This window comes from Uranotaenia lowii, chromosome 2 (assembly GCF_029784155.1).
Source record: "Uranotaenia lowii strain MFRU-FL chromosome 2, ASM2978415v1, whole genome shotgun sequence".
Classification (NCBI taxonomy): domain Eukaryota; kingdom Metazoa; phylum Arthropoda; class Insecta; order Diptera; family Culicidae; genus Uranotaenia; species Uranotaenia lowii.
The window spans coordinates 369506475-369519557 of record NC_073692.1 but is presented as its reverse complement, the minus strand read 5'-3'; the positions used below and the strand labels follow the sequence as shown (position 1 = coordinate 369519557).

The 13083-nt window shown below is 30.1% G+C and overlaps 1 protein-coding gene across 1 annotated transcript; it reads right to left on the bottom strand.

Annotated features, from left to right (window-relative positions):
• Positions 1 to 7497: 7497 nt before the first annotated feature.
• LOC129743157 (uncharacterized) lies at positions 7498 to 9039 on the bottom strand. Its single transcript, XM_055735127.1, has one exon. The coding sequence runs from the start codon at positions 9037 to 9039 to the stop codon at positions 7498 to 7500; it is 1542 nt and encodes a 513-aa protein (XP_055591102.1).
• Between the last annotated feature and the right edge of the window lie 4044 nt (positions 9040 to 13083).

The window sequence follows — 13083 nt, the reverse complement described above, 5'->3', positions numbered from 1 at the left end:
TTCTCCTTTCTTCTAACTACTTCATTGTAAGTGGGAATGGGTGCTAAAGATTCATAGACACATTTATCGTACGGCCGGATACACTGGGCGAGACATGTTGCGAGAATGCCGGACGACTGTCCTGCAAAACAGGTGTTCGCTACGAATCCGGTTGAAACAAGACGAGCGGGGGCGCAACGAGCGAGGTGGTTAGACCAAGTGGAGCGTGATCTGGCGAACGTGGGGTGCCCGAGGAATTGGAGAACGGTTGCCATGGACCGAGTGAATTTTAGGAATTATGTTCGTCAAGTTATTTCGTGAGACGGAATACTATGTAAATAAATAAAAAAATTATCGTACGTCCTTCATACATTTCTAATGCCAAATTTGGTTCCATTTGCTGGATTTGTTCTACTTCGATATAAAAAATGTATGATCCCATATTTTTCCCGATTGGAAGGAGAGAAGGGTCTCAAATAACCATAAAACCTTTCCCGTACCCAAATACCCTCTGGTTATATTTGTTTGCTCGATTAGTTCTTCAGTTATGCACAAAATTATAAGGGAGCCCCCCTCTTCTTTTCCTATCTCCTCTCTGGAAGGAGGGTGAGGTGCGAAATATTTATTGAAGCATTTCTCAAACCCGAATACCTTCTCATGCCAAATTTGGTTCCATTTGCTTCCTTAGTTCTTGGAAAGACACTGGAAAGACACTGGAAGAACGAAAGGGTCTCAAATAATCTTAGAATCATTTATCGTACCCGAATATCATAACACGCCAAATTTGGTACCATTTGGTTGATCGGATCTCGAGTTAAGCAAACATTTTTTTTGTTTTAAAGACCCCCTCTTCTCTTCTTGTGAAGGGGAGGGGTCTCAAACCATAATAAGAACCTTCCCCAGCATCCATTACCCTCACATGCCAAATTTCATACAAATCAGTTCAGTTGTTTCCGAGTCTATTGGGAACAGACAGACAAAAATTCATTTTTATATATTTAGATTGGGTTTAATTGTCGATCATTTCAGACAATGTTATTCAGCTATTAGGTGCCTGTTTTAAAATTCAGTATTGACGTAATTTTTGAACGCTCCCTGCTATATGTTACCCCATCACGAGGAACATCTTAGCTCAAAACAAAACCAACAGTATATGTAGGTATAAAGTGACGAAAGTTCTATTATCAGACAAGGCACTGAAAGCACTGAAAGCTCAGAGAGTAAGAGGGAAGAAGAAATATATAGAGTTTCACAAGGCAGCGATTTGCTTCAGCTGTTCCGGATTGTGAACGTGTAACAGCTTCCTCTGGACTTTCGAACCAGGTCTGACGTTTGACCATACATGCAAGTGGGAAATGCACTCTCCAGAGAGATACATTTGCTGTTAAACTGAGGTCTCCTCGATGGTTCTTTACGAGCATAGAATTTGTGTTTGTACATTTAAGCATTTGCAGGTTGTGTTTTCTTGAAGATAAACCAAAAGTAAATTCCAATGTTTGTTAAAATACTATTTGAACGTGGTTGCTTTCAGTCGTCTTCCGATTGTTGTGTAGGCCTCTGTTTGGATAACAAATAAACCAAACGACAATTGATAAGGTTCCATTTCCTAGGAGCCTGATTTATGCCGATCAATGAAAAGCACTCAAATCGAATTACCAACACCCTCCGATTTCCGGTTTTTGGGATTATTTCCAGATAAATCAAATTTCCCCCTTGGACATCGTCACAGCTTTCCACAGCGCCAGGCAGGACCAAACCATCAAAGTCATTCCTTGGTCAAGTGGAAAGAATTTGTCAATTGTGAAAACCGCAAATCCTTTCCATCCTTCAACAAACACTCACAGCTTGGACCGGATCCGGTGCTTCGTCGTGCATCTGTCTGATAAAATTTGACCTTTTCATTCGACTGGGTTGTGTCCGGTTGGCTTCGATCTGAAACAAAACCCTGACCCTTCTACTCTCTTTAACGTTTCCGGTTCATCGTTTACCCATCATCCCCCTAGAATGACTCACATTTTATCCAATTCCAGTTGGTGGTTTATGAAACTTTTCCTGACTCTGACCTTCCACTCGGTCGGTCACTCGGTCAGTCCAAGGAATGTCGGTTTTCGGTTTTGGGAAAAGATGAAAGCTGCGCGTAAAATTCCCTTCTGCTTGGTAACTTGGGTCATACTTTTGTGTCCCCATTATTGGAGCATTGATGGAAACCGGAAGGAAAAATCGTATGAATGAATTCGTTATCGGATAATCCAAAAGCGTCTTGCATGCAGCTCAATCGGAATGCAGAATCCATGCTGAAGGCTTGTGTTAAGAAAGAAAGTTCAATCGATTGAGGTTAGGTACTGCGAAAATGTGGAACGAATGCTGCTGTCGAGTGATGTGGGTAATTGGTTTTACGATTATGTTTTCTTGCTCATGTTTAAAAATATGATTGGTTGCCAAAGTTGTAATTTTATTCTGGTATACGATGAACGCATTCTGAGCCATTCAATTTGGGATGATGGGTTTTCTTACTGCCGACCTGAATTCTGATTGACATTTCGATTGATTGATAATTTTCAAGCACTTTCACTGAGACAAGCATTCTAGAAACTAGAATTCTAAAAAATATCCAATTTTAGATTCTCCATTTTTCTTTATGAAACCGTCTTGAGAATGTTCAAATAACAACAAAAAGACCAAGAATTAACAAACGATTGCCCAGATATGTTTTTTTCCTGACTGCATATTTACAAACAATGTGGGTCAAATGGGTTAACCATCAGGTGTCATTCGGAGAAGTTATAGTACGAGCGCTTCTACGAGTATAGACATTAAGCTAGTAAGTTTTTGCATCATCAACCTGTAGTGCTGAGACTGGCAGTTCTGCAAACGAGCGCCCTTGCTCGGTGTTTTATTTTTACCTTTTTCTCCCAACAACACACCTTTGTGGAAGTAGTTTTACGCGATTGATTTACCTCACTTCTAGCTCCATTTCTCGGTGTGATGCAATGCAATCCAATATCACATACCTACTTTTACTGCGACGTTGCAAAAAAGTTGAGGCAAAAAACGTTCTTCGATTTGTTTTACGATTTGTTGAGTACCACCAACTTTTACTTGATTGGGTTCTGGTTTAGTGATCCCAAGTTTAATTGATTACATTCGACAGTTGAAATGAAAGAAAATAAAAAAAGTTTTGTAAAATTTGTTATAATTTCACAAAAATTTTCAAAAATTTTCAAAATTTCAAAATTTCACAAAATTTTACAAAATTTGACAAAAATGTGCAAAATTTTACAAAATTTTACAAAAATTTACAAAAATTTACAAAATTTTACAAAATTTTACAAAATTTTACAAAATTTTACAAAATTTTACAAAATTTTACAAAATTTTACAAAATTTTACAAAATTTTACAAAATTTTACAAAATTTTACAAAATTCTACAAAATTTTACAAAATTTTACAAAATTTTACAAAACTTTACAAAAGTGTGCAAAATTTTACAAAACTTAACAAAATTTTACAAAACTTAACAAAATTTTAAAAAATTTACAAATTTTAACAGAATTTAACATAATTCAACAAAATTTTAGAAAATTTAACAAAATTTAACAAAATTTTAGAAAATTTTAGAAAATTTAACAAAATTTTACAAAATTTTACATCATTTTACAAAATTTTACAAAATTTTACAAAATTTTACAAAATTTTACAAAATTTTACAAAATTTGACAAAATTTTACAAAATTTTACAAAATAACACAAAATTTAACATCGTTTTTTTTAAATTTTACAATATTTTACAAAATGTTACCAAATGTACCAAACGATTTCATAACATCAGTATTGACCAAATTTCTACAAAATCTTACAAATTTTTGCAAAATATTACAAACTTTTACAAAATTTTACAATATTTTATAAAATTTTACAAAATTTTACAAAATTTTACAAAATTTTACAAATTTTACAAAATATTACAAAATATCACCAAATTTTAAAAAAATTTTATAAAATTGTAAAAATTATACAAAATTTTAAAATTTTAAAAAAAATTTACGAATATGAACAAAATTTAACAAAATTTTACAAAATTTTACAAAATTTTCCAAAATTTTACCAAATTTTACAAAATTTTACAATACTTTACATAATTTAACAAAATTTTTTAAAAAAATTTTTTACAAAATTTTACAAAATTAGACATAATTTTACAAATCTTTCCAAAATTTTACAAAATTTCACAAAAATTTACAAAGTTTTACAAAATTTTATAAAATTCACAAAATTTTAGAGAATTAACCATAATGTACAAAATGTAATAAAATTTAAAAAAAAATGGCAAAAATTTACAAAATTTTTCAAAACTTTACAAAATTTTCCAAACCAAATTCTACAAAATTCTTCAAACTAAATTTTACAAAATTTTTGAAAAATTCCATTTTTTTTTTTGAAAAATTTAACAAAATTTTTGAAATTTTCGAATAACTTGAAAACTTTTTACAAAATTTGAAATTATTTTCATAATTTTCGCTATTTTCACTTTTTTTCAATTTGACGAAGCTTAACAAAATTTTCGATCAATAAAATTTGAATTTTGTCAGCAAAATTTTCGGAAAGTTTGTTCAGTTTTTAGTTTTTTTTTTCTATTTTTTGAAATTTATTCAATTTTATTTACTTTTCTTTTAATTTTTTTTAATTTTTTCGATTTTTGGTTTTTTTTATTCTTAAATTTTGTAAAATTTTGAAATTTTTTTTTTAATTTTGTAATTTTTTTTTTAAATTTTGTAAAAATTTATAAAATTTTTGAAATTTTTTTCAAATTCTGTTAAATTTTGTCATATTTTGATTTTTTTTTAAATCGGTAAAGTTTAAATGTTGATAAATTTTGAAAATTTAGAAAAACTTTGTAAAATTTTGAAATGCTTTGTAAAATTTTGTCAAATTTGTTTAAATTTTGTCCATTTTTTTCAATTTTTGGCGAATTTGACGAAAATTTTTAAAAAATTTAAATTCAGTCAAAATTGTATAATCTTCTAAAATTATGTAAAATCTTGTAAAATTTTGTCAATTTTTGTACAATTTTCAAATTCCTTTTTAATTTGGTTAAATTTTGACAATATTTGAAATTTTTTTAAACAAAATTTGACAAAATGTTTCAAAATATTACAAAATTTCACAAAATTTTATTTAAAAATGACAAAATTTGAAAAAAAAATGACAAAAGTTTGACATAATTTTACATAATTCGACAAAATTTGACAAATTTGACAATATTTGAATTTTTAATTATAAAATGACGAAATTTGACAAAATTTGATCCAATTGGACAAAATTTGACGAAAGTTGACAAAATTTGACAAAATTAGACAAAATTTGACAAAATTTGACAAAATTTGACAAGATTTGACAAAATTTAAACAAAATTTGACAAAATGTTTCAAAATTTGACAAAATTTGACAAAATTTGACAAAATTTGATAAAATTTGACAAAATTTGACAGAATTTGACAAAATTTGACAAAATTTGACAAAATTTAACAAAATTTTACAATATTTTACAAAATTCTACAAAATTTTACAAAATTTTACAAAATTTTACAAATATTTCACAATTTTTTTACAAAATTGGACAAAATTTGACAAAATTTGACAAAACTTGACAAAATTCGAAAAAATTTGACAAAATTTGACAAAATTTGACGAAATATAACAAAATTTGACAAAATTTTGTCCAATATTGTAAAAAATTTGTGAAATATTTGTAAAATTTTGTTTAATAAAACTAAATTTTGTCAAATATTGTTAAATTTATTTAAAATGTTATAAAATTTTGTAATATTTGGAACATTGTTGAATAAAGCAAAGGTTTTAAACTTTCTAAAATTTTAAAATTTGTAAAAAATAAAGAAGAATTTAAATTTTGTTTATATTGTTTTATTGTATGAATTTGCTTAATGATGTGGAAAATTGTAAAAAATTTTAAAACCTTCCATAAAATTTAATTTTTTTAAATATCATAAAATTTTGTTAAAAAATATCTGTTTTTCGAATTCTTTCAATTTTTTTCAAATTTTGTCACTTATGCAAATTTTTGTAAGATTTTTCAAAATCTGGTCAAATTTCGTATAAAACCGAAAATTTTGTTAAATTTGAACATTTTTCAAGTTTTTCAAGATAATGTTATACTTTGTTAAATTTTCTTAAATTTTGTCAAACTATTAAAATGTTTTAATTTTAAGAAAAGCTTAAGAAATCTATGTTCAATGAAATAAAGCAAAATTTACAAAAAATTAACAAAATTTTACAATAATTTTCAAAATTTTACAAAATTTTATTTTCTATAGAAATTAAAAATTATTCAAACTTGAATAATATTTGTTTCAATCAATTCGAAATTTTGAAAAATCTTACAAAATCTTACAAAAATTTGCAAAATTTGACAAGATAAAAAAAAATTTAAAGAATTCGAAAAAAAATAGATAATTTTTAGCAAAGTTTTATGATATTTGAAAAAATTAAAACTTATGGAAGGTTTTAAATTTTTTTTACAATTTTCCACATTATTTAGCAAATTCATACAATAAAATAATATTTACGAAATTTAAAGTCTTCTTTAATTTTTTACAAATTTTGAAATTTTAGAAAGTTTTAAACTTTTGCTTTTAAAAATGTTACAAATATTACTGTCACTGCGGGCGTGATTAAAACTCGATACTGGTTCTGATAGCAACTGCTTCAAACTAGAAGAATATATTTTTATAAGTTTTAGGGTTCAGATATAACATTATCATAAAGTTTACTTACAATTCAGTAAGGGTTGGTAGCCCAAGTAACACCGATAGTTTTATTGGACTCTTCAAGCCCCTTATAAAACCAAAACTTTATCTTGTAGCCTGCTATAAAACCTTAAATGTTACTTGGGTAGGTTTTAGCGCTCCTGCAGGGACAGTTAAGACCTAACCTCAATTCTGCTGTACTCTCCTAGAGTAATTATATTATGTTAATTTACGAGCTGAATGATATTAATAGATTTCAATAAATGTACCAGTAAGTCTAAAAAGGCTCAACGGATGTTTTAGACTATTTTCGGAATCTTGGCGGCTATTCGGTAAATCTCCGACCTAATAGTTGGAAGAGTTTCACGTGTTCATCAGCATATAGGATACCTTTAAGTGACTACATTTACCTCACTAAGTCGACTATTTCAATTCAACTTTTAACACGATTTTATGCCCTCGACAGTTATGAAGGGTTTAACAGGAATTCGATATAACGCGTTGGAAATGATTATTATAATAAAATATGAAACTTATAGCGGACTTGCTTTCACAGCGCAGCGTGGTGATTTCGCGTGTTTACAGTATCGCAAGAGAATACGAGGAAAAGTGATCTATAATATTTGTTTGACGTTCTGTTTTGCTCGTTGACTGACATCGTAGGCACGTGTTAGCTACAGTGTGGCCATTTCTTCGTTCGCTGCGGCAACATTCTCCCCCGGGTGTATCCTTGGGACTCGTGGGACTACACCTTTAACATCTAGAAGAGCTAATCTGGAGCACCGGACGAACGTGCTTTGTCTTGCCTATTTGAACCACCGCTCTTCGCACCTGGCCATCATCATTCATCAGCACACGATCGATACGACCTCGTTCCCAGCCGCACCGTTTAGTTGGATCCGTTACCAATACTAGGTCACCTGCTTCTAGTTGTCGAGCCTTTTCGAACCATTTTGATTGTCTCCGGATAACCGGAAGATACTCCGTCAACCATCGTTTCCAGAAAGTTTCCAACTGACGCTGTATTAAATCCCAGGAAGCTCCCAAGTGACTTCTTCTCGCTTCGAAGTCCACGGTTTTTAGTGCATAATCTACCCGCGAGCTATCCTCGTCGTTAATCCTTCTTTTACCATTGGAGTTCAGCAGCAGGAAATGGTTGGGAGTTAGAGCTTCAGAGTGGGACGAATCCAGTGGTAAGTATGTAAGAGGCCTTGTATTTACAATTCGCTCTGCCTCTACGATTAAAGTCTGTAGGCCCTCATCATCCAGCTTACCCTCGCAGTATGCCTCGTTCATGGCCGCTTTTACCGATTGTACGAGGCGCTCCCACGCGCCGCCCATATGCGGAGCTCCTGGTGGAATGAAGCTCCACTTTGTATCGCTAGAAGTGAAGGTTTCCGATAACCCCTGGCTTATTTGATGTCTTAAAATCCGCTCGGCTCCCTGAAAGTTTGTTCCGTTATCGCTGTAAAACTCTGCTGGAGCCCCACGGCGACCTACGAATCTTCGCACGGTAGAAATACACGACGCAGTGGTGAGACTATCAGCGACTTCCAGATGGACGGCTCTTGTCGTAAGACACGTGAAGAGGGCTATCCACCTTTTTACGTTGGCTCGTCCTATCTTGACGAGTAAGGGTCCGAAATAGTCTAGTCCGGTATAGGTGAAAGCCCGCTCGTGATGCGCTAAGCGTGCCGGAGGAAGCGGAGCCATTGGCGGGTTGACTGGTCGTGTGCGTCGTATTTGGCACAAGAGACACTTGCGACCGATGCTTTTAACCAAAACGCGTAGATTAGGAATCTCGTAAACCTGGCGCAACTCGTTTACGATTGTTTCGGAGTTTCGATGGCAGAATTTACGATGGAAATGGTCAACTAACAGCTCGGTTACGTAATGTTTTCCTGGAAGTATTACTGGGAACTTCGTGTCGTAGGGTACTTCCTTTGCTGCTCCAATACGACCAGTTTGCCGCAGGAGCCCTCGATCGTCAATTGTGGGCGCTAGCTTATAGAGTGGACTTTTCTCAGTGATAGGATTTAGATCTGGGCTTTTCTCTTTTAAGGCAGCTATTTCTTCGGAGAAACACTCGAACTGAACCATTTGAATAATGTTTTCTTCGGCAGATTTCAGTTCGTGTTGTTGGAGATGTGAGTCGTACCTAGGTTGCAATTTTAATCGGTTGTGAATGTATCGCAGCACGTATGCAACCACTCGTTGCAGTTTTTCCCAAGACGCATATTTTTCGTAGATGATAACTGGCTTCCAGGAACGATGGTGCAAGACTGAGGCCCGCATTTCTTCGGTCGTAGCGGTTAATTCTTCCTTTGGTTTCGGCCAATCTTCTTCGGTCAATTGCAGAAAATGAGGTCCATTGAACCATTGACTATTGCGATCAAAAAATGGTCCTACTCCCCATTTTGTAGCTTCGTCCGCCGGGTTTGACCGCGATGGTACCCAACGCCACTGACTTGGTTCCGTATGCTCCAATATTTCTCCGACTCGATTCGACACAAACGGTCTGTAGTTCCGGGGGTCTGCTTTGATCCAAGCGAGTGCCGTTCGGGAATCGGTCCAGATATGTGTGAGATCGTGATTTCGTGGTGTTGCTTTACGTAGGTCATCAATCTAACCCCCAGCACACATCCTTGAAGTTCAAGTTTAGGGATCGACCAGGGCTTTAGAGGTGCGACTTTCGCCTTGGCTCCGATCAAGCAACACTGCGGTTGCCCACTTACGGTAGTGCGTAAATAGATTGCACAAGCATACGCAACTTCACTAGCGTCGACAAATAAATGAAGCTGGACATTATCGTAAGTGTGTTTCGTGGCTTGAGGGAAGTAGCATCTGGGAATTCGAATCTCTTCTATGTGTGCTATAACTTCGATCCACTTCAACCATCTTTCATAGACTCTGTCGGGTACTTCGTCGTCCCACTCGATTCCTGTTCGCCATAAGTCTTGAATAAGTACTTTGCCGTGAATCAAAAAGGGAGCAAGGAGTCCAAGCGGGTCGAATAATGTCATCACGCATCTGAGGACTTGACGTTTTGTAGGACGGGTTGAGGACGCGACCAGGTTTTGCACTTCGTGACTCAATTGTGTGGAAAAGCTTAGCACGTCTGTAGTAGATTCCCACAGCATTCCTAAAACGCGCTCGGTCTGCGTAATTTCTACCAATTCCTTCACTTTGAGGGTGTCTTCAACTCCAAGTTGTTCAAGTACCTTCTGGCTATTGGATCTCCAATTGTGTAGCTGAAACCCACCGTTCCCGTGGACGATACGGACGTCGTTGCCTACCTTTGTGGCTTCTTCTTCGGTGCTGAAGCTTTTCAAATAATCGTCCACATAGTGATGGGATATGATATCTCTAGAGGCTTCAGGAAAAAGCTCATAGTGCATCTTGGTGTTTTCCATTTGGGCGGGAAGTCAGATAGCTATCTGACAGGCCGTTGTTAGTGGTTTTGTTGTTGAGCAGATGAACCTACGGCGCCGGCTGTGGCTACGACCTCGTCTACCCACGCGCGTATACGTTGTTCACTTTGTCGACTGCTCACTCTACTTCGTCTACTGCGATTTTCCTCCAAACCTAAACTGTTACTTATAAGCGCTTGTTGTTCTTCAGTGTGGCGTCGTTGAACGTCGATATCTATTTGTAATCTTTCCAGTTCCTGTCTTGCGCGAAGCCGTGCTAGACTTTCGGCCAAGTCGGACACTGAAGACAGGTTTTCCTGTGTTTGCTGATTGGTACATGTGGCGCACGTCCATGGCACATCTTTGACCCAGGAAAACCTGTCTTCAGTGTCCGACTTGGCCACCGATAATATTTCATAATATTTCACAAAATTTTACAATGTTTGACAAAATTTAATAAAACTGAACAAAATTTTACAAAAAATTTACAATTTTTTTTCGAAATTATAAATTTTTCAACAAAATTGATCAAAATTTTGTCAATTTTTTTTCGAATTTTGTCAAATTTTTTCAAAGTTTTTCAAATTTTGTCAAAGTTTGTTAAATATGATTTGTTGTAAAATTTTGTAAAATTTTGTAAAATTTTGTAAAATTTTGTAAAATTTTGTAAAATTTTGTAAAATTTTGTAAAATTTTGTAAAATTTTGTAAAATTTTGTAAAATTTTGTAAAATTTTGTAAAATTTTGTAAAATTTTGTAAAATTTTGTAAAATTTTGTAAAATTTTGTAAAATTTTGTAAAATTTTGTAAAATTTTGTAAAATTTTGTAAAATTTTGTAAAATTTTGTAAAATTTTGTAAAATTTTGTAAAATTTTGTAAAATTTTGTAAAATTTTGTAAAAAATTTTAATATTTAGTTAAATTTTGTCAAATTTTGTCAAATTTTGTAAAATTTATTAAAATTTTGTAAAATTTTGTAAATTTTGTGAAATTTTGTAAAATTTTGTGAAATTTTGTAAAATTTTGTAAAATTTTGTAAAATTTTGTAAAATTTTGTAAAATTTTGTAAAATTTTGTAACATGTTGTTAAATTTTGCAAAATTTTGTAAAAATTTTGTTAAATTTTGTAAAATTTAGTAAATATTTGTCAAATTTTATAAAATGTTGTAAAATTTTGTTAAATTTTGTAAAATTTTGTAAATTTTGTCAAATTTTGTAAAATTTGGTAAAATTTTGTAAAATTTTGTAAGATTTTGTAAAATTTTGTAACGTTTTGTAATATTTTGCAAAATTTTGTATAAATTTTGTAAAATTTTGCAAAATTTAGTAAAATTTTGTAAAATTTTGTAAAATTTTGTAAAATTTTGTAAAATTTTGTAAAATTTTGTAAAATTTTGTAAAATTTTGTAAAATTTTGTAAAATTTTGTAAAATTTTGTAAAATTTTGTAAAATTTTGTAAAATTTTGTAAAATTTTTGTGAAGTTTTAAAATTTTGTAAAATTATGTAAAATTTTGTAACATTTTGTAAAATTTTGTAAATTTTGTAAAATTTTGTAAAATTTTGTAAAATTTTGTAAAATTTTGTAAAATTTTGTAAAATTTTGTAAAATTTTGTAAAATTTTGTAAAATTTTGTAAAATTTTGTAAAATTTTGTAAAATTTTGTAAAATTTTGTAAAATTTTGTAAAATTTTGTAAAATTTTGTAAAGTTTTGTAAAATTTTGTAAAATTTTGTAAAATTTTGTAAAATTTTATAAAATTTTGTAAAATTTTGTAACGTTTTGTAAAATTTTGCAAAATTTTATAAAAGTTTTGTTAAATTTTGTGAAATTTGTAAAATTTTGTAAAACTTTGTGAAATTTTGTAAAATTTTCTAAAATTTTCTTAAATTTTGAAAAATTTTGTAAAATTTTGTAAAATTTTGTAAAATTTTGTAAAATTTTGTAAAATTTTGTAAAATTTTGTAAAATTTTGTAAAATTTTGTAAAATTTTGTAAAATTTTGTAAAATTTTGTAAAATTTTGTAAAATTTTGTAAAATTTTGTAAAATTTTGTAAAATTTTGTAAAATTTTGTAAAATTTTGTAAAATTTTGTAAAATTTTGTAAAATTTTGAAAAAATTTTGAAAAATTTTGTTAAAATTTGTAAAATTTTGTAAAATTTTGTAAAATTTTGTAATGTTTTGTTGAATTTTATAAAATTTTGTAAAATTTTGTAAAATTTTTTTAAAATTTTGTAAAATTTTGTAAAATTTTGTAATAATTTGTAAAATTTTGTAAAATATTGTAAAATTTTGTAAAATTTTGTAAAATTTTGTATAATTTTGTATAATTTTGTAAAATTTTGTAAAATTTTGTAAATTTTGTAAAATTTTGTAAAATTTTGTAAAATTTTGTAAAATTTTGTAAAATTTTGTAAAATTTTGTAAAATTTAGTAAAATTTTGTAAAATTTTGTAAAATTTTGTCAAATTTTGTAAAATTTTGTAAAATTTTGTCAAATTTTGTAAAATTTTGTCAAATTTTGTCAAATTTTGTCAAATTTTGTCAAATTTTGTCAAATTTTGTCAAATTTTGTCAAATTTTGTCAAATTTTGTCAAATTTTGTCAAATTTTGTCAAATTTTGTCAAATTTTGTCAAATTTTGTCAAATTTTGTCAAATTTTGTCAAATTTTGTCAAATTTTGTCAAATTTTGTCAAATTTTGTCAAATTTTGTCAAATTTTGTCAAATTTTGTCAAATTTTGTCAAATTTTGTCAAATTTTGACAAATTTTGTAAAATTTTGTAAAATTTTGTAAAATTTTGTAAAATTTTGTAAAATTTTGTAAAATTTTGTAAAATTTTTTTAAAATTTTGTCAAATTTTGTCAAATTTTGTAAATTTTTGTTAAATTTTGTCAAATTTTGTTAATTTTTTTTATAAAAATTT